This window comes from Punica granatum, chromosome 4 (assembly GCF_007655135.1).
Source record: "Punica granatum isolate Tunisia-2019 chromosome 4, ASM765513v2, whole genome shotgun sequence".
Classification (NCBI taxonomy): Eukaryota; Viridiplantae; Streptophyta; class Magnoliopsida; order Myrtales; family Lythraceae; genus Punica; species Punica granatum.
In genome coordinates, this window is record NC_045130.1 from 4,844,248 (window position 1) to 4,865,387 (window position 21,140).

Below are 21,140 nucleotides of genomic sequence, written 5' to 3' on the forward strand. Positions count from 1 at the left end.
CAACTTTAATTTAATTATATCCATAATAGAATAAAATAATTCATACAAAGTCAAAGAGTAAGCCTCATTTATACTACTTTTTTCATAACAAAACAAAATAACTCATACAAAGTCAAAGGGTGAGTCCCATTTATATAACTCTTTTTCATAATCAAAATCTAATTTTAAAATTTTACTATGAAACTAAACGCAGCATAAAATTTCGGCTTAGCAAGTTGTGATATGTATTTCTTAATAAACTTATGATTTTCTACTGTTTTTTTTGTATATAGGACCTTTTAGCTCTCAATGAAAAGCTACAAATGATTTTTTAAAAATTTTACTTGTACACTTCTTACTTTATTAAATTGCGCGAAACATATGAATTTTTCGTTGTTTACGAATTTTGTTGGCTGACCGATTACCGCACCATCACAACACAATTGTAGAGGTCCAGTTAGTGATGAGAAAATCCCAACATGACAACCTTTACTATTCGAGCAATGGATGCAATCGACGCGAGCGAAATATGCTCGCTTCTTATGCATGAAAGTGTGATGATGCACATAAGTTTCGACTACCATAATTACGTGACCGACTGGGAAAGAGTAGTGAATCTGCAGTAAATGGTATTGCATTCATTTATAGATTAATATATTAAAGAGAGTCACTTTCGATTACTTCAACACAGCTATGATCTCTCTCAATATATGAAAGTATGTAATACGTCAACATGCGCTTCGGATTATATGTTACATTATTCATTATCACTTGCTATGTCATCTGTTATATTTTTGCAGAAAAATATATATAAGAAAAAAGAAGAGATAAACATCATGAAAATTTTAAAAGGTGTAATAATATATTCTAGTATTATTATTATTATCATTTCTTTTTCCTTGATAATTGAATAACTTTGGCTCTTAGCGAGGGAGAACACCAAAGATATCTATTTTTTGACAAGTCACAGAGACATATGAATACTCTATAAGAACGTCATTTTCAGAGTCTAGGATGGGAAAAAAAAGGAAAAGAGAAAATTACATCAAAACAAAAGTTAATTTAACTTTCTTTGTAACTTGGTTGGATATTAGCTGTCAAATTCTTTTATTTTTTCCTTTAATAAAATCGAAAATAGAATTATTAAAATTCGAAGCATATGTTCTATATGTACAAAATCTTCTCTCTTTTCCTACCCCCCAAAAAAAAAAAACTTTTCTCTTCAAATGAAGAAAAAGAAAAAAGAATAGTACAAATGCCCTCTCTCCTCTATTTTTCTCCCATGAAATAAGATGAGCTTCCTGGCTAGACCGGAGTAAAGCTGATATCCGATGCATTATGATATCGAATAACCGAAATGGTTCTCCAGTCCAGATATATTCATCTTCAAACGTGTTGGATATTTATGTAACGTCTCCCTACAATAATGTTTTGCAAATGACAATAATACGAATTACGTGACACTTTTATAATGAGAAAAAGTACGCAGGAGTGTTTTACGAGCCGATGAAAACACTCAATCATCTCATCTTACCAAATAAAAAGGTAGCAAACTGTAAGGATTAACTATGTGAATATGATGATAATCGAATTGGTAACTCGGGAATGCATTATATGTATGATATGATAATATCTTCTTTTTGTTTTTTGCTGAAATATATTGATAATATCTTTGATAAGTAATTTCATTGTGTATATGATATTTCTTACTAAATGTAAAGTTTCTTGCTTATCAAAAAATATATTAGTATTTCGTCAGCCCATGTCCTGCTCACTCTCTTCGAGCCAAAAAATAAAACCTCAAATTTTTATCACCTGCAATCTAAAAATTCAATCAATTCAGACTAATTCAAATCAGGTCAGGTCGATCTATTAAAGAGTAAATTGTTGATATTGAGAATATTTTTTATTTATAAGATTTGAATACAAAATTATAAAATACAAAAAATATAATGTGCAGTGACGTACGCTTTTATCTTGTAATTAAAAGATTCCTTGCTCTTATCCAACTCAAAATATTTTTCTGCTCGATCCTAATTTATAAAATTTATTTAAGGGAAATAAGTGGTGAAAAAATACTTAAAATATTTTTTTTTCTGTATAAGTACAGGTTTCACACATCATCATCTCCCCTTCCCCTTTCCCTCTCTCCCTCTCTCTCCGCGTGTCTGATTTTCTTGCTGGACTTCAGTTCCCCTCTGTTGAAACTTTGGCCCCTCCCGGACCACTCTTTCCTCAGACACACCCCCATAAAGTTCCCACCTTTACACCTCCTCAGCTGAAAAATTTTCCAGCCAAAGGAGCTCCTTTCCCTGAGAAGACGCATAATAGTAGAAGACAAGCTAAAGAGCTAGCCACACTATCAGAGGGTTCACAGACCTCTCTAAAGCTCCCCCAAGTCCCGAAAACCCCCTTGGCTCTTTCTCTCTGCTCTCTGAATAAGACTCTCTTTTGAAAGATATCACAGTCCATCTGTTCCTACACAATGCAGAGCTTTTACGCTTGGTGAGTTCATATACAGTCGTACTTTGAAATTTGCCACCTGGGTTTTGATTCTTGAATCTTGGAGAAGGGATTTAGCTGTTAATCTGTCCGGGCCTTGTGTTCTTGTGGCATTTCGAAGCAGTGGGTTTTTCAGTATCTTCAAGGTCTAGGTTGATATTATTGACTTGCTCTTCTCTGGGGTTGTGTTCTGTTTGATGTCATTAGTTACCTAACAAGTTTTGTCTGCTTGTGCATTGGTTGAATATGGAAGAAGGTTTTGTTTTGGAATATGATTAAATTTTTGGTGATCGGTGCCTGTTACTTGTCTATCTGGGCATAATCTTTTGATTGATTCTTCACGCATGTGTTATTTGCTTGTAACATAGGCTCCCCAGTAAGCTATCTTCAGTGGAGTGATTTCACTATGTTTGATCATTCAATAACACATATGTTCCCTGTGGCCAGTGACAAGAAAAAAAGTGCGGGTCTTTCCGTGGTTGCGGGATGGGATAGTCGCCTAGTAGCCTGTACAGTTTTATTTTGTTCAAACCTTTGTTAGATACTCTCAGTTCAACCCCCCGATTCTATGTTAGACCCTTAAATTGGCACTGTTCGTGTTCGCCCTCCTCATAATCCCAATCGTTGATGTCGGTTTATATCTTGTGTAAGAAGACTATGAGCTCATCAGGACGTATGAGTTCGGGGAGAGTTTGCGGAACCAGTAATCTTGAGTTCATGCCTTGCAAGCATTGAGAATTGTCTTAAAATAATTTCCAACTGTCCCCAGATGATTGTGTTCTGCAATAATTTAAGCTACCCTCGTCTGAGCTTACAATATTTAATTTTGCGTGGTGGTGACATCTTGGGAATTGACTAGTTATAATATGTAGTTTTAGGTAAATCTATTCTCTCTGCCATGCTTTGGAGTATGCAAAAGAAGATTATTATCTGACCAAAAATGGTCGAATATTATATTTCTAATGATTATCATTGTCCCCATTCTTATCCCCCTATTTTAAATACTTATTTTCTGCATGGTTTCGTGCATGGATTATTTTATTTTCATGAGGCATCAAGAGGACTTTCGATTGAATATATTATGATGCAAATTGTTGTCTTGTAGTATATCTGTACTCTGATTTCTGTCCCATTGGGTAGTCAAAACTTTAGTTTCGTATGTCTTTTTTGTTGTGTATAGAAGTGGTTAAGCGTGTTGATATCATGTATGATGGGGATGGGACCTTATGGGTCGGCGGACATAATATACAGGATATGTTCGTTCAACCATGCAGATAAAGAATACACTATCTTTAGCCTTCCGATGCAGCTTTTGTAGCTTTTTAACTACCCAAAAATTGGATTTATAAGAGAGAGAGAGAGACGGGGGGCATGGCTAGATATACTATCCCATTTCTTGGTCATAGGAAGCGAACCCTTCATAATCATCCCGGAATGAGGCAAATCCTAGTGAGGAAAAGGAAAATGACTATTGGAATCTTTGAGCAACTTAAGTCGTTACTTTCTGATGGTTCAAATACACTGATTGAAACTTAACTAACTTATTGTCCGTGAAGTTTATACTTTATACTGTCTGTATGTTTATTATGTATCTTTTTCGAACGGTTACTTTTCGGAATTTCCTTCCCCTTTGGGCTTGGAAACTGCCATAAGACATTTAAATTTTCTTTTCTCATTGTTACTGTAGAATCTGTAAAGATTGCTACTGTGATCTATATTTGGGATAAGGAACGTGTGAAGCAGGAAAGATGATGGAACAGAAAAGAAGCCCTTGCTCTGTTGAACAGAGTACCTTCACTTCTCTAATGTCGAAAAGACACAAGGGTGATCTATCCATCTCAAGCAAGGTTTCTTCTCGTTCTTCCCCCCGACTTCTCCTAAGATGGCTTAAGTTCTAAGATGGATTTAATGATCAATTTCTGGCTTACTTTGTTTCCTCATTTTGCTTTTGATGCTGCTAATAGGATAGGAAGGAGAAGCTGGGGGAAAAGATCGTGGCATTGCAACAACTCGTTTCTCCTTATGGAAAGGTAGAAGAATTTCTTTCTCAAACTCTTAGCAAACAAATCCAACTTATAAAAGTATCAATTTTCATCTGTAGATTATAAATGCATTTGTGCTTTCACCATTAATAACTTCAAGCGGGACCTTATAATATAAGTGGAAGTCTGGGTGCATCATCGATCGTTATAATTGCATTTTGGGTCATCATGCTGTTGCTTTATATGACACAGCTTTCTAATTTAATATGCAGACTGATACAGCTTCAGTGTTGTCGGAGGCTACTGAGTACATACAATTCCTTCATGAACAAGTTAAGGTCCGTCTCTTTTTTGCCCTTCTTCTTTTACATATAAATCAGTAATTTCTACTAGAAGGATATATAATGGAGCCGTAAAGAATTATAACGGGTAGTGTAAATTTTGATAGTAACGGGACTACCCATGATTTGTCATTTTGTTTCCATAAATGGGTGTAGTTGAAGTATCTCCGAGTTGTGAGTTAAGATAGCTATGATGATAATCGTAAATGGATTTTAACTTCATTGAAATTTATTGACTCAGTTCGATTTGCTGGTCTTTTAGGTCTTGAGTGCGCCCTACCTTGAAAGCAATCAGGCAGCCCAGATGCAGGTGAGCAACGGCAATGCACAGATTCAATCTTATCGATTCCGTTTCAGTCTGTCCACTTAAATAAGTCATTTATATTATCCTTTATAGGGTTTGGAGTCCTATAGTTTGAGAAGCAGAGGGCTGTGCCTTGTTCCGATATCTTGCACAGCAGGAGTTGCGCGAACCAACGGAGCGGATATTTGGGCTCCCATCAAGTCTACTTCTCCGAAGCTCGAAAAGCCCATCTCACATTTCCACTGACAGCTTCACCTTACGGAGAAAACCTGATATGGTGTCATAATACAAAAATGGGGGTGGATTGACTTCGGATTGCCGGTAACAAATTTTTTTTTTTCCTTGGAGTAGCTGGCCGCACCAGGATGAATCGGGCTATACTCAGTAATGGTAGTACCGTTATATCGTCTTCGATTAAGGGGGGAAATTGTATATTTCTATAAGCTATTAAGTTCTACAGAAACTCCTTTCAGTAAAGGCCCTTTTGCCAATTAAATTGGAGAAATTGATGGAACCACAATATAGATCAAATCACTTAACGTAAACAAATCCTTAAGTAAATTATTCTTGTTGAAATTTCTCTTTCAATCAAACATCATCGCGGATGTCCCCCATCGCCAATGTAGACTGCTATATCATATGTGGACTTCAATCTGTACAAGTTATTGTCATTTCGGTGGTTTAATGTTACATCTACTATGCAGTCACTCAACAGGCGAAGTCAGGACATATTCTTCGAGAACAAAGTTCTCACATCATGATCTTGAATCTCGCCTGACAAACATACATATACTTCGCACGGAATGATCTAGGAAAGGCTGTGATTCATGAATCTCGCCTGACAAACATCCATATATTTGCATGAAATTACCTAGGAATAGCTGTGACAGGCTCTCAGTCGGCAAATTCAAATCTGAAACCGTGTAATTAAAACGCGTTCACAAGGAGTCGCAGTTTCACACCTCTACATCTCTTCTGATTGAGAGACGGGGTGAACACAAGAAGCTATATGTGAAGTTTTCTTTCTGCTATTTGGACGAAATCTTATCGACTTTTCAGCGTCATAAGAGAGACAGGACAGGTCAGGACACTTATCGTTGAGGCTCAAAACATGATAAATATATTATCCGATACGTACAGTTAAAGACATTTTTCACGTGTGATTATTAGCTGCTCAATTCGGTTACGGATGCAGATGAAGCCGTCTCTTCGGTCCTGGTGCCAGAGGTGCTTGACCTGACGTATGCACGAGCCACGTCTATCATCAGCTCCACCTCTTTCTTATACTGTCAATGGAAAGATCAAAGGGGATGAATTATAGTTAGTCATGAGAATGATCTTAGGCAACAAAATACTTCAATCGTTTCAGTGATACTCATATAAACGAAGTTTGCGGATACAATAGAATACGACTTACAAAAACTGGACATCGCATTCGAGGTGTTCCTTGTTTTTCATTTTCAACTACTGAAGAGATAAATACCAAAAAGAGAAGGCAAATGAGATCAGGAGATAGATATTACTAACCTCATTGATAGCCCCCGACCTGATTTTTGATTGCATTACGCACCACTTCTTGAAATGTGCACCTGCAAATATATAGTAAAATTGCTTCAGAAAAGCCATCAGCTCTATGCAAATTTTAAAGTAAGTTGTTTCTGTAGAAAGAGCACTCATGTGAATCCAGAACCAAAACTCATAACCAATCAATGAACTTTTTTATATGTATGTATTCTACCATCGTGTGAGCGCGATTCACATTGTACATCATTTCCTTGTGAGAAAGCTTTAAAGATCTCATTGAGAACTTCATGCGAACCCAACACTCTCTGGAAAATATGCTCTATCAACATCTACTTAAACGGATACTTAATTTGACAGGTTATGCTGAGCTTTCATTTTACCCCCAAAAGACAAAGGATGCAATTTTTCCTATTTTTGGATGGTGGAAAGGGCAGTGTATCAGAAAGACAACAATGGCAGTAACATTTTGGAATAAAGCCAACAACTGCATCGAGATGGTTAAAGAACTGAAACTTACCCACTTTAATAGCAATAGTGGAAGAGTTCTGGTCCTTTGCCACCACTTGCCACCGACAATGAATCTAACGCAATGAAACCATTACGTGACATGAGATAAACAAAGAAAAGATAAGCAGCAAAGTACATGAACCAACACGTGTCCAACTAACGAAAAAACCCATCCTATATGCGACATCAATTTAGAAAACTAACAGAAGGGATAATCAGCAGAAATGCTATGCTGTACTGTGTATCCAAAACAAGGTGAACAGAATTGAGAGGAACACCTCAAAGTAAGAGCCGAAGGGAACATCATGCGCCTGCTGGACTGTCTCAAACACCTGTAAGAAGTAGAAGGTTGTCAGCAGTTGTAATAGACCATGAATTACAAACAGAAGACCCGGAATAAGACAAAAGTTGCTGCTTAAATTGAAAGAAAACAATAATCTTCAGAGTGTAAATTTAAAGAGAGAGCATTGCTGAAGAATATCTCTTAAAGATGAAGAGGGCATGTACCAATGTTTTCTTATCAGGTGATAGAACTGCATGCTGATACTCTGTCATGGCAGTGTCTGGCGGGCACATTGGACTTGTACAGAGGGATCTAAAAGTAATCTCTCTAACTTGACCATCATACTCTTCTGCGGGATGCCACTGTCCCATCTAATGGTAGCACAAAACAGCCAGAAAAGACTAAAGTACATCAATTAAAGTACACGGAACATTTCTAACTGGCCAACACATAACACACTCAGAATAGTGGTGCTTATGCAGAACAAAGCAGTAAAGAGATACTTACAACGAGATTGGTATCTTTTCTTTGGGAACGGTACTCTGTCGTAAAGCTGGAATTATCATCCAACAGGAGATTAAAGAACTCCTCAGCTGTGCATGGGAAAACGTCCTAGGAGAAGGAGAAATTAGATTTTCCCGGTGATACTGAACCAGTATGATGTCATTCAAAGTGATGATGCTTACATTGTATATATCCACTAAAACTTCTTCTTTAATAAACGATTGTTTATTTCCATTCTTGGACACACTGTCATCCGGATTCTTGGTGTGCCTTGTACTTCCTCTAATGGAACTGCTGTGTGCTCGAAGAGCTGATTCTACCATTTCCTGTAGGCCATAAAAAAAGTTTATAAGAACATCTAGGTATTACCAACACAGTATAATATGTCCACTCTACCCTGACAACTTATTATATGCATATATCGGTCCCTACTTAGGACATCAATAAAGGCTGAACAGTCATCCATCTATTTCATTTGATAATAGGTCTAGTATAGGACAATTATCAAAATACACTAACTTAAGCATCTACAGTTTATTGTAATTAGTGATATCCTGCAATGCTGGATATTCACAAACATAAAGGCAAGTCCAATGAAATGTTCCAGGGTCCCGCTCAGTTTTGGGATCAACAGTATCACAAAGTTTTCATGCATATAAGCGCACACACATACACACAGAGAAGAAGGGCCTTTTTTTTTCCTCCCCCTTTGTGTATGTGTGAGTGTGTCTGTTGGTTGGCGGGGAAGAGAGAGGGGAGATCAAACCTTCTTTTCAGCTTCTAGCATTGCATGGAAATTCTTCAATGCACGCTGTAAAGCTCTTAGAGCATGATTCCTATTCCAAAAAGATGCAAACATATATCTGACTCTACCTGGCAATATGAAGGAGACATTAAGGAAACAGTCTATAAAGCATCCTTTTCCAGAATAAAATAAACAATAAGCAAATTATTTAGGTTTTCTTGTTCCATCATCTAAGCTATCCCACAGTCATTAAGGAACAAGAACATGCTACAAAAATTAGTATCTTTTCCATGGGCCAAGATCTTAGAGTAAAATCAGAAAACATAAATTTTGCATCTTTAACAGATAGCAACAAAGCCTTAGAAACAAAAGAATGAAAAACTCTCTAGTGTAAAAGCATCCACAGAGAGAGAGAGAGAGAGAGGGAAAACAATTGTGAAAACATAATGCAAACAAATCAATTCAAAGAAAATGAACCAAATCAAAAATCAGTCATCTAATAGAACATGAACTTCAACACTAACCATCAGGACTTCCAAGTGGAGGTACACCATGTCCCCCGGCACCCATCCGGAGAACAATTGTAACAGCAGGGTTTATAAAAGCATGCTGGCTTCTCCGTATCTACACAAAACAAGAACATTCTTTTGGCTCTAAGCATATCAATTCATTCAGCAATACTTGATAAAACATACGAAAGTGAGAGGACAAACCTCATCTATGTCTTGAAATGGTATAATCACCTATCAGCAGAAAAAACATGAATCATAATGTAAGGAGCATTCATTTTAATGCAAAATTTTACAAAATAGGGCAACGGATAGAAATATTTCTTAACACAAGCAATCCCCGTCTCAAGTCTGAATAAGTTAATAAAGAATTAGATACTTTGTTGCTTCTTGTATCATTACGGTTCAAGAGTTGAAAGTTGAAACAGTACAGGCCCATCCTCAAATTGGCCACCATAGGGTTTGATAGAAAAAAATAAAATGCGCTATCAGTTTCTTCCTGATATGGCAAATCCAAATATGTTGAGTAGCAAAATTCAAAATTCTATCCCTCTTTGCCTTATCTCGATTTTTAGGGTGCTTGAAGATGCTAGAGTAATCGATTTCAGTTTTTTATTTGTTGTTATCTCTGTTTGGTTGGCCCATGGGAAGAATCTGCATCTCTTTTTGGATAGACAGATCCACGTAAAGATAAAAACTTGCCTAACTTAATATTTTGTTCTTCAAGTTTACCGAATTAGAGTTAGCATAATAACATGTCAAAGCCCTTTCTTTTCATTCAATGAAACCTTTATCCATTAATGAATCCACTATTAATTAGATTGCTGCAATAACATCAAAAAGAGGCTAGCTAACCTTCATCTGCTTTGAGAACACATTCGAATGGAAGCAGATGTGCCAAGCTGAGACATACATTCGGCCATGATACAAGAATGACCTCTCAACAGCACATGAATAACTATGCTCAACAACCTGAATGTGAGGTCCAGCTCAAATTAATTGATCTACAGTGAACAGAAAATAAGCAAACGTTTAGCTACACAAATCAAGGATGCCAGTTTTCAAAGCTACTTGCCTCATCTGGAAGGAGATGAAATATAGTTTGCAGGGGTCCTGGCTTTTGATGAACAACTGTAGGCCCCTGTTTATCTAAAGATATCCTCCTTCGTGCATTTGCTCCAGCAAACCCATTCATAGCCCTACCATGGAGAAAGACACAGATGTATAGTAAAGGCCTTAATTATCGATAACTGCCACTTTACTATCAACTGGGGATAATATCTATCCATGCACAAATTCAAGAGCAAATGCAGGTGTACTGCTTACCAATAGATAGAATGAATAATTTGCTAATTCAATGCTTACTTTTACAAATTTGCAGCATCAATAAATACATCCTATAGGTCAGAATTATGAATTCTGTTTGTTATCATCCTTTCCTTCTCTCATTGAAACTGAAGCCATTCCCATTGTATCTCAACAAATCTCCATAACAGTTTTAATAAAGTAAATCCAAGCTAGCAGCTGACAAGAACTTCCACGAGATGAATAACCAAAAATACTTGCATTCTTTTCTCCCATGCAAGATCAATGCATATGGGAAGATGATCAAAACATAAAGTACATGAAACAAATAAAGTGCAGAGAGTGAAGGGTACCTCGAAAAATTTACAGGTAATTTTATTGTTCTGATATGAAGACAAACCTGGTGAGACAATAGCAATTTTGTAAGCTCATCACAGAAAGTTGAGACCTTGATATAATTACAGTAATGAAATCAGCAGATAAATTACCTGCCCTGATGGACTATCCAAAGTATACCATACTGCACCAGTTTGACCTTCACTTTCAACCGGAACAGTCACAGAACCGAGAACGGCACTTTTCCAAATTATATCCCAATCATATATTGTCACATTTATCTGCGAAGGTCAATGGTGCAAAAGAGCAGCTCATTTCAATCAAAGGAAAAACCATTCACATACAAAGTTTCCAGGATACGTTTGAACTTAGGATCAAATACGAAATAGAAAACATGCAGTTGTCAGAACATATTTCCTCTGTAACTTGTACGCTTCTATCTCTTGAGACCATGACTAATTAGGCATTATATATTTTGTGCTTTCAACGTCTCACAAACCATCTATAGTTGAACTTGCCAAAAAGAGTAAATGGGAAAAATGCATCAGTTCAAAAGCAGCCATAATAATGCATTACACTGCATGCTACACATCTTGGAAAGAATTATTGATGATTCTGTGCTTAAGTGTCCATTCAAAAATAGGGGCACAACTCGTAAAAATTCAGCTACCTGGACAGGAAGCTCATCAACAGAAAAATTGAACTCCTCCCCCCACATGGGATTCCTAGAACCAGGTACCATTGAGCTGCAGCAAAACATCGATCATATATGTCAAACCAAAGAGAATTATAAGAAAGATATCAATTAAATAGTTGCTCAGAAATGGGCCTCGACAACTCTGAACCCTCTTGGCTAGTTCATGACTAGGGAGCTTATTTGGATCAGAAATCCTCATGAGCAGAAAAGCATGACACCCAGAATTCTATGTGTAAACAAAGCAGAAAATACAACTTGAAGGTAGAAAAGAAATTAAAACGTCGCCTGAAAGGGTATATTTAACAGGTTTGTGCAGGCATTTCATAGAGACAGGAAGCTTTCGAAAGGCATGACCAGTCAAAAGGTTTTCGAGAAAAGCAGTAGGTCATGCAAAAAATCTAGAAGGGTCCCATGAGAAGTCAATAGGCCAAAGATTAACCTAGGTCCGCGAGGAAGAAAAACAAATATAAGTAACCTGAATCGCTTTTCTGTACCGCAAGTAATGATAGCATATGGATCTGAGGTGCCATTTAAGTTTGCACCTATGAGATTCTTAGCTGCTAACAATTCCACCTGAAACCCAAGGCATAAACAATCTCCCCATCATAATTTTTTTTTTTCAAAAGTGAAGAAATATTGAAAAGTTGGATGACAGGAACCTTCACATGTAATCGAAATGTTTTGAAGCACTAGTGACCAACATCCAACCGTAAAAGTACCTTGACTATGTAAGCAGAATTGATGCCCTCTTTCAAATTGCCCATCTACAAAATAAGTTCACAACTGCATGTCAAACAAGTGAAATATTACTCCAGGAATTACTCGAGTCGGGCATATTCTTACACAAACACCATTTCTCCCATACTCGGACGAACTGAAAAAGCAAACTAAACTAATGTCCTCTAATTGTGACCAAACGACACAGTCATTCCTCTTGTGCCCCCCAAGCAGTACCATTATTATCTTTCCTATTTTATCAAAGTGACGAACTAACAGCAACGCAAACTTCCTAAATCAGAATGAAAGCTCCAAGAAAATCTCAATCGGTAAGCAGAGAAAGACTGGAACCGAGACCAATTTCACTACGGTTGACATCCGTTGTGATTTGAGAATCTGATCACAGTACTGTTTCTGTGTCAGAGTAACATGGACAAGAAGCAAGAGGAAACAGGTGGAAAAACTCTAATCTCACAGTGAATAAATTCGTTTCAACTGCTGACAGCACTGACAAAAGACGATAATATATCCGAATGGTTCGCTTCGAATGAATCAAATGACCTTGCTGACATCTAGGGAACTAGCGGAGTTGTCAACGAGCGAACGATCGGCGTCGGAACCGGCTTCTCCTCTGTCGGTTCCATAGGTGAAGTACCAATAAGCCGCGATCACGAACACCGCGGCAGCCACGGTGACCTTGATCTCCCACCACGACGGCAGCAGGACGTCCAGAATTGCAGTCTCAATCATCTCCGATCACCGCACCTATGCTCGCACGAAACACGACCGCAAGCGAGGACGAACTTACACGGGACAGCCGCTTCCCTGCGGCATTGGAGGCTCCGGAAGGGGGCTCCGGTTAGGGTTTCGGGGGGGATTGGTCCGACATTGTAGCGGTGGCGACGGAGAGGAGGGAGTTGGAGAGGGGAGGAGACGGAGACGGAGAAGAGAGGAGTCAAAGTTGGAGGGAGAGTGGTCGATCGACGCAGGAAATTTATGCGGAATCATCTCACGCCCGCCTCTCTGACGGAAATGACCCTATTGAGCTCCTGTTATTACTGTTTATGCCGCCAATGACGGGGCGAAGGCAGAGGGTAAAACCGTCAATTCTGGGCAGTGATTTGAAAGCGAATAACGATTTTGGGGAAATTGTATTTATTTTTGCGGGAGTTGTTTGGCCGTGTGGACCGATGCGGTACTTTCTGAATATTCAATTCAAACGATGAGAAAGAGATCAGTCCGAAATTGTTTTTTTCCTTCGTTTTTCTTTATCTGCACCGTTTTATAGTTGATAATCATTGATAATTGATGAATAAATCCATCTTCGACTATGCTCAGATTTGAAGACTATACTCCGAACTCTTTTTCGATTATATAAGAGGTCTGTAACCTTATTATGACCTAAAATAAGGCCCCAAAAATAATGATATTGGATCTTGAAAACCCATATATGTATATATAAGTATATACTCGCATTCCTTTGGACTCAAGAACACCCCTATTATACAGGAGGATTAACTTGATCATCGGAGAGGAAAATCAAGAGCACCCCGATTCTCCCCTTGTGCAGGAAACCAAAGTTCGGTCAGATCTCAAAGACTGTGGACTTACGTCGGGCTTACCCTCCCAACAAAAGCTATTACAATTAAATATAGATTTAATAGCTAAAAAAATAGTACATATAGTCTCATAATAAGTATCGAACATGAAACATTTAATTACTAAACGTATCATTGCACTAGTATATTACATTCTCTCTTATATTTACTCGGGGAATCTGTTTCACATTGTAATATTCGAGTAGAGTCACGACATGAAATTAGCATATTTGGTCCGAGTATCATTGATCATCCCGACAGAGAACAATCTGCAACTTCGTTAAACAAGATCGATAAAAAAAAAAAAAGGGCGTGGCAACCTCTTCATGGCACGGCGTGGCATTTTAAACGTATTGTCAATTTGGACAAACACCAAATTGGTTAAAAACGTGCCGGTACAATTTTTATGTTTTACAAATGTAACATTCGAGGATCTTAGAAGTACAATGTGGAAAGAAATCAATGCCAACTCATATTAGTGTTCTTTCTTTTTAAAATATGTGTTTTATGTTTGTACTTTGTAGCATGCACGTATCCGTGTCGATTGCATCAATAAACTTATAGGCATAACATTTCGAACTATAATCATATCATTTAGCAAACTCTAAAATCATTTTCGGTCGGTTGTGTCGTCTCTACGTGATCTGTTGGTCATTTTGGCATGTAGTTAATAGGTTTTTCAACAACAATAATATTGATCTAGGTTATTGCTTAGTAAAATGGATGATTCCAACTGTGATTAGTAGATGGGTCGTGATCTTGTTGGCCCATCTCGTTAACGACATGGCACATCATCCTATTTTTGACCACAAACTATCCGCTCTAATATTTTTACTGGCATATTCATCCAAAAACGTTTTTACTAAAACATATATGAATATATTAATAACCTATTGGAGTTAGAGAGAATCATGCTGGACTTAGGGAGTTTGAATATTCATAACGTATTCACCACTAGCGCCTTGGTGGTGGAACATCCTTATAGGGATAGTTATGTCGACCCAACATGTCAAAGTTTGGGATGAAAGATGATCTAAACTTACTTAACCAAAAAATAAATAAAATCAAAACTTATAATATATTAAAAAAGGAAAATAGGCAATAAATTGGTTTCACTTTTATCGAAAAAGGGTAATTTCAGTTCTTAATCTCGATCTTTTCTTTTATCCTAAACCTTTTTATTTTAATTGAATATCGTCCATAACCTTTTTCCATTTGGTTCCTTTTTTTGGTCCCATACTCATTTTTCAGTCGAAAGATTCTGCTGGGTATTTTTATTTGAATATAAAAAAATAATTTAAAAATAAAAAATTGATTTAAAAAAAAAAAGAAACTTCGAACAATTGAAAATGTAGGAATGAAAGGAAGGGCAATGGGGGCCTCAATGGCCGCCACCCCGCCACCACTACTATTGCAAGGTACTTAGTAGTCTCCTGGAATTTTGGCAAACCTCCAACCTCATAGGGGGAGAGATGGTCGTCGTTGGCTGTGAGATCCTTTGATTAAGGGGGGAGTGAGCATAGTCGGTGGCCCCTCTCCCCTTCCGAGGTTGGTAGCAGCTTTTGTAATTCCAGACGACCTTGGAGAAGGATAGGGGGTCATTGATAATGTTCACTCCCCTCGCGCCCATCAAGGGATCTCAGTTCAACTCAGATCCCCTTGATTAAGGGTGAGATGGCCCCGCTATCAATCCCCTCTTCCCCTACAAGGTCGTCGGTGACCACAGAGACCACCGACGACCTCATTAGGCCAGTGGGTGCCTGTCGACTAGGGCCCCATCGCTCCTCCCTCATGCCTACCACTTTGAATTGTTCAAGTTCCCCTTCTTTAAAATTTTATTATCTTTAGAAATTATTTCTTAATCTAATAAAAATGCCACGTCATTATTAGATTGAGGGTGAAATGAAACCTAAAATAAAGTTTGGGATGAAAGCAAAAAAGTAGGTAAAGTTTGAGGGTTAAGATCAATCTTTTCCATATGCTTATCAGCACCTGGCCGATTGGGAGATGCAAGGAGTCGTCCTGATTTCATAGGAGTGGATTTCATAGGAGTGGTCGCGCGCATAAAAAATTCAACGTAGGTGCCGAAGTGAGATGGAAAGTAAAGTTCAAGGGTCAGAACAAAATTATACAAAAGTAGAGGGTACGGATTCTAACAAAAGTTCGCCACTTTAGGTTACACAACGTTAAACATGCGACCGTGCCCCGTTGTGTCTCCTTCTTCCTCCCTCCTCGTCAGCCGCCGAAGCTCTCAGGATCTCACTCACAGTCACATCTCCTCCGCTCCCTGTTCTTTTCTCTGGTACACACACTCTCTCTCTTCCCTAGTTTCATACACGTGAAATGTAAGAATTCTATACGTACATGTATGCTGTATGCAAGCTTGTTCATGGAAATTCACTACTAGCTCTGTAAGTATGCATGGGACGCTGGAGCTTAGCTTCTCTGTTCCTCAGTTGCATCACAACATTCTGCAGAACGAACTGTCACGGCATGATCGATTACGGGCACTGCAGTTTATTCGTTTTTCGGGTTCGGAGTAGTTATTCTATGGAGGTCTTTGAGCGACTTCCTCTGCATAATTTTTCATATTCATACAAGCTAAGCATCTTCCCTGCACATGAAAATGTTGTCTTGTTACTTTTGTTTTGATTGCTTTGGGGCGAGGTTGATCGAATAAGAAGTGAATTGTTGAATTGATTTTGTTCATAGTGTGTTCTGGTTTTGACCCTGTCGGTAGTATTTACGGAGCAACCTACTACGAGCTTTAGTAAGCATTCATTCGACTTGCAAGCAATTATGATTCTTCGATGGGCAAAGGGAAATACATGGAGTGAAGTAAATCACGATTTTTTTTTATTTTTTTTTAAATAGTTGTGGATTGCTTATTTCAAATTTCGTGTATATTTTGCATCTCTGAAAAGTAGCAGGTTAGCAATGGTACCAATTAAATGGTTCTGCAAGGAGCTGAATTTCGGCATTAGGCCTCATCATCTAGTGATGTTATATCATTGTCCAAGTTTGTTTTGGAAACGAGCGGCAGTGGTGCAAAACACGATGTTGAATTCCTTGTCTCACATAGATGTGTAACTTGTGAAATTTCATTATTTTGACAGAATTTGATTGTGTTCTTTGCAAAATCGGGGAATGTTCAATGGCTCCTGCTCAAATAGTGACAAAGATCGAACCTGACAGTAAACAAAATTTTGCATCATCCAGCAAAAGTACCTCAGGAACCACATATGATGTCGATCTAAAGTGCGTTCACGATAATGAGGACAGAAAGCCAGTCATGGAAACCAAGTTCAGCGCTCAAGTTAGCATGCTCAGAAACCTGGAGGATGCCAAGGTTGATGTTGTAGAATGTTCGAATTCAGGCAGTGCTGCTAGATGCTTGGATCCTCAGGATCCAGATGCCACTGAGTACTCGAGCTCATTCAGTGGCACGGTTTCTGATTCCGAGCATTGCTCGGGATTGAGCGATGCTGAAGTCGAGTCACAGTTCTCGAGAGACAATAACTTGCCCCCAGCATTCGACGTGTTCAACGGTATACTTCATGTAAGGTGCGTGGCATCACGCTTCTGCTATTTCCTTCTCGCTTTACATTAAGCTCTATAAATCGTAAGAAGTTGCTGATGGGAGACGATGTTATATGTTTCTTTTAAATGCACCATTCAGCTTTATGGAAAATGATTATCCTGTGTTGGGCTAATGTCTCTGCAACCATCGTATTATTATCCATTGCGATCAGTACCATTATGGTTATTCTGTGTATTCGTCTAACGTCTAAAGAGAAAATTTCTTCTTTCAGAAAGAAGAAATTGACGAATCACTGGAGGAACTTCATACGTCCTCTGATGTGGCGGTGCAAGTGGACAGAACTGAGAATAAAGGAAATCGAGTCCCAGGCGCTAAATTATGCCCATGCACTCTCTGCTTATGAACAAGAAAGCCAAACAGGATTGGACGAATATAAAGCGGTTGAAGAATTCAGTTCGAAGTCATTACCATTCTCTCATAAACACGGCAGCAGAAGGATCATGAAGAGGAGGAAAAGGAAAAGGGTCGAAGAGATCACTGATGTATCATCATACATGTCCCATCACAATCTTTTCTCCTTTCTCGGTAAAGATTTCTCGATTCTTCTACTGGTCTTTATTGGGGTTACTTACTCTCCTGCACCGCATAATAGGCCGATCAGTTAAGTTCTGACCTGTGTACTGCAGAAAATAGGAGGCTCAATTTGGAAGCAAATCTGGCAGCCAATGAAGTTAATCGTTCAGGTAAGCTTCTGTAAATCCACTGCCAATGGTAATTCCGTAAATCCACTGCCAATAACCCATTTAAAAGCTTAAACAGTAGATGTACATGAGCCTACATTCGTTACGCGGAAATTCATTCTAGGAGATGCCTTAGTTAAGAGTCTTTTCTCGGCTGCTAAAAAGCAGTATCTTAACTGCTGACATAATTCATATCTAATCTGACAAAATCTGTCCTCCTATTGTTTTTGTGGCAATTAAATGTTCTCAGACAAGACTGGAACCGCTGCTGACGATTTTGGAGCTACCCCAGATCGGTCATCTTTCAAGTCGAGACAGCTGGACTCTAACTTAGAGCAGGTCCTCCAAAAGATTGAGGTGGTCTACTCTCGAGTCCACAAGCTGAGGAATCAATTCGATCTCATAATGTCCCAGAATGCTTTGAAGTTCTCTTCCTCTGAGAACTTGAGCCTTCTGCTTGGTCCTCTCGAAGAAGCGCAGACGAGCTCTGCTCCAAGTCCTACGTTTTCTGCAAAAAATGAAGATTTCCGATTGATGGGACACGATCAGCATAATCCCAGCTATGACCCTGACAACCTTGTTCTCCCTGAAAGTGTGGTCTCAAGCTTCGGTGAGGTTTCCATTCCTGACGTGATTGAGAGCACAGTTGGATTATTGTCTGCTGCTCATGTTACACTACGCCAACCAAAACTCGAAGATACAACGGAAGACGTAAGATTATGTAATGAATTCGACATTTAAGTTTTCCATGGCGATTAGAGTTCCTGCATCTTCTTGTGCCATACATGACTTTATTTCTCGATCTCTTTTATCTTCCTTTTCTTTCTTTTTCTTTTACATTGTTTGGCTCATAAAATTCTCTGTGTTCAGATAGTGGCCAGCGTCTTGATCCACAACGAGGCAGCTGAAGGAGAAGTGACCCACGTTCTAAAAAGCTGGGTCTCGGAACTTACAGCTAAGCAACATGAATCTGACAAAGGTGAACAAGATGAGAGCCCCGACCCCTCTCCACATGATGTCACACAACAGCAGCAATCAAACATGCAGCCGGGTTTAGCCTCGGATATCCATGTCCCGATGAACAAGAGGAAACGAGGGGAACGCAAATCGGGAAGTGGTGGTTGGAACAAGTAGAATGTGCTATATATATGTATAACTTATCATCCATGTTCACGAAGATTTTCTCTCCAAGGTATGTGTCCGGAGATCAAGTCCTGCTGCAGTTTCCACACTTTCCCGGAGTTCCTGGCACCCGACGGGAGTCTATCTTCTCGCCCTCCTTTCCAATGCCAGTTTTGCAGGCCCGCGACGAACTCCAGTGAGGAAATCAACAGCTTGTTCTAAGTTATGGGGCATTCATGTAGATGTAGTTCGATGCTATAGCATTCCCAGTATTTATGAAAAAAGTTCTACCGATCTTGAGCCTGTAATTGTCGTTGGCATGACAATCAAGTGTACTGCTCGAATATGAGCCAATGCATGTAACTTCACCAAAACTCAAGAGCATTGCCATTCACCAATTAATATCAGCGCAACAGCTCTGGAAGTTCTTCAAGCCTTCCATGACCCGACCAGACCCCCGAAAATTTGATTTACGCAATTTCAATGTACCAAAATCTAGCACCGACGGGACCTACTGAGCTCGATTAAGCAAATTGACCAGGTCAAAATCTATGCACGTAGCGGCTTTGCCTTGAATTCAGAAAGGACATGGCTCCATCGCTATATATTAATATCAGTGTCCTTTCATTTCTCCCATTGATGGATGGATTGTGAGCTCAAAGGGACACAATTATTTTTCACTTGGGTCTACAACACCTACAGAAAAAAAAAAAAAAAAGCTTCCAAGATAAAGAAAAAGACTGAAAACCACACTTTTCTCTTTTGACCAGAGATAGACGAACCCATGTTAAAAAATATCTCCTCACCTCTTAATCGAGATTCGTTCAATCCAAAATTATCTATCTATCGAGCCGCCCAATCGCAAATTTATGCACATAGCCCAATAAGCCTTTTGCGTCGTATAGTATGATAGGTCTGGTTCTACATGATTGTCAGTTAAATTATGAAGAGATTCAAATAGTACAATTTTCGTAATGATGATATATCAAACGATTGGATATGATTGTTTCATGTCCTTAACGATGTTGAATCGTCGAGTAGTCCCTACGGCCTATCAATCGATTAGTACGATGGTTTTTTTAATGCTGAATGTACAAGTGGTATTAGGTTGCTAACGCTACAATCTTTTCTTTCTAGGCTTGGCTCCGCCAAGAGTCATAGCATGAAAATTGCCTGAAGTAGAAATCAGAAAAGATGGCTCGATGGAGAATCTTTGTGGGTGGGGCCCCCATGTCTTCAGTGTCACGGGAGTGGGCCCAATGATGGGCTACGGAGAATATGGGTCTTCTGGACAAAAGGGCCTCCTGCTTTTTAAGGTTCTTGGGTTGCCCATTAAGCACTCGGGTCAAAACCCTATTGCTTTCTGACTGAGATAACACTTACCCCAACAATTTCTTTTTTCAATCTTACTTAATTTGTTATGTTATGTATGATTTAATCTACTCACACCCCCACAAGTGATGATGTTTCTTTGCAAGAAAAACCCCCTCACAATTTGAAATTTTCGAGTTTATATTATTGAATTACCATGCAGAATCAGAATACGCGCATAGTTATCATTAATCGTTTAAAACTTGTACTATGATGTATATACGGAGATTGATCGTCGATTTTTTTGGTACTTTACGAAACACTAGTAGTAGTAATCAATCAGAGACTGGTGAATAAGTATTTACTTAAGATGGTGTGCTAGCTTGAGAACCTTTTTCATTAAAGATATATATAATAATATATTGTGTAATGAGGAAAATTAGAATAATCGTAAATGAATTCAAAAAGGGCTAATTGATCAGAGAGCCAGGTGGGAAACCCTAAACAGCAAAAATCCCAGCAACCCCAATCATAATGTCTTTTGGGTGTTTTGGGGGCAGCCTTTCTCTGATTCTGATTTTACACCACCCAGC

At 38.6% G+C, this 21,140-nt stretch overlaps 3 protein-coding genes across 10 annotated transcripts; 2 read left to right on the top strand and 1 right to left on the bottom strand.

Moving 5' to 3' along the window:
- Window positions 1–2,103: 2,103 nt before the first annotated feature.
- On the top strand, window positions 2,104–5,706 carry LOC116203573 (transcription factor bHLH153-like). Of its 2 annotated transcripts, none has more exons than XM_031535352.1 (6): window positions 2,104–2,484; window positions 4,169–4,328; window positions 4,446–4,511; window positions 4,736–4,795; window positions 5,067–5,114; window positions 5,202–5,706. In XM_031535352.1, the coding sequence occupies exons 2-6, from the start codon at window positions 4,230–4,232 to the stop codon at window positions 5,352–5,354; spliced, it is 426 nt and encodes a 141-aa protein (XP_031391212.1). In that variant the 5' UTR covers window positions 2,104–2,484; window positions 4,169–4,229; the 3' UTR covers window positions 5,355–5,706. The 2 variants fall into 2 exon arrangements, with proteins under 2 accessions (XP_031391212.1, XP_031391211.1); XM_031535351.1 differs by having other exon boundaries at window positions 2,105–2,484; window positions 4,736–4,801.
- Window positions 5,707–6,005: 299 nt separating this feature from the next.
- LOC116203571 (BAG-associated GRAM protein 1) lies at window positions 6,006–13,210 on the bottom strand. Of its 4 annotated transcripts, none has more exons than XM_031535346.1 (18): window positions 12,797–13,210; window positions 12,238–12,282; window positions 11,994–12,091; window positions 11,492–11,567; window positions 10,974–11,102; window positions 10,839–10,885; window positions 10,256–10,379; window positions 10,036–10,152; window positions 9,385–9,414; window positions 9,196–9,295; window positions 8,693–8,799; window positions 8,109–8,252; window positions 7,930–8,034; window positions 7,647–7,793; window positions 7,418–7,471; window positions 7,150–7,213; window positions 6,636–6,697; window positions 6,006–6,394 (listed from the first exon to the last, which is right to left on the bottom strand). In XM_031535346.1, exons 1-18 carry the CDS (start codon window positions 12,983–12,985, stop codon window positions 6,275–6,277), a joined length of 1,758 nt encoding a protein of 585 aa, XP_031391206.1. In that variant the 5' UTR covers window positions 12,986–13,210; the 3' UTR covers window positions 6,006–6,274. The 4 variants fall into 4 exon arrangements, with proteins under 4 accessions (XP_031391206.1, XP_031391209.1, XP_031391208.1 ...); XM_031535349.1 differs by having other exon boundaries at window positions 12,013–12,091; window positions 12,238–12,301; window positions 12,797–13,209; XM_031535348.1 differs by having other exon boundaries at window positions 12,238–12,301; window positions 12,797–12,937.
- Window positions 13,211–15,995: 2,785 nt separating this feature from the next.
- Window positions 15,996–19,669, top strand: LOC116203574. Of its 4 annotated transcripts, none has more exons than XM_031535355.1 (6): window positions 15,996–16,135; window positions 17,053–17,397; window positions 17,646–17,959; window positions 18,061–18,117; window positions 18,365–18,835; window positions 18,985–19,163. In XM_031535355.1, the coding sequence occupies exons 1-6, from the start codon at window positions 16,026–16,028 to the stop codon at window positions 19,020–19,022; spliced, it is 1,335 nt and encodes a 444-aa protein (XP_031391215.1). In that variant the 5' UTR covers window positions 15,996–16,025; the 3' UTR covers window positions 19,023–19,163. The 4 variants fall into 4 exon arrangements, with proteins under 4 accessions (XP_031391215.1, XP_031391216.1, XP_031391213.1 ...); XM_031535356.1 differs by having other exon boundaries at window positions 15,997–16,135; window positions 18,365–18,825; window positions 18,989–19,142; XM_031535353.1 differs by having other exon boundaries at window positions 15,998–16,135; window positions 18,989–19,669.
- The last annotated feature ends 1,471 nt before the right edge of the window (window positions 19,670–21,140 follow it).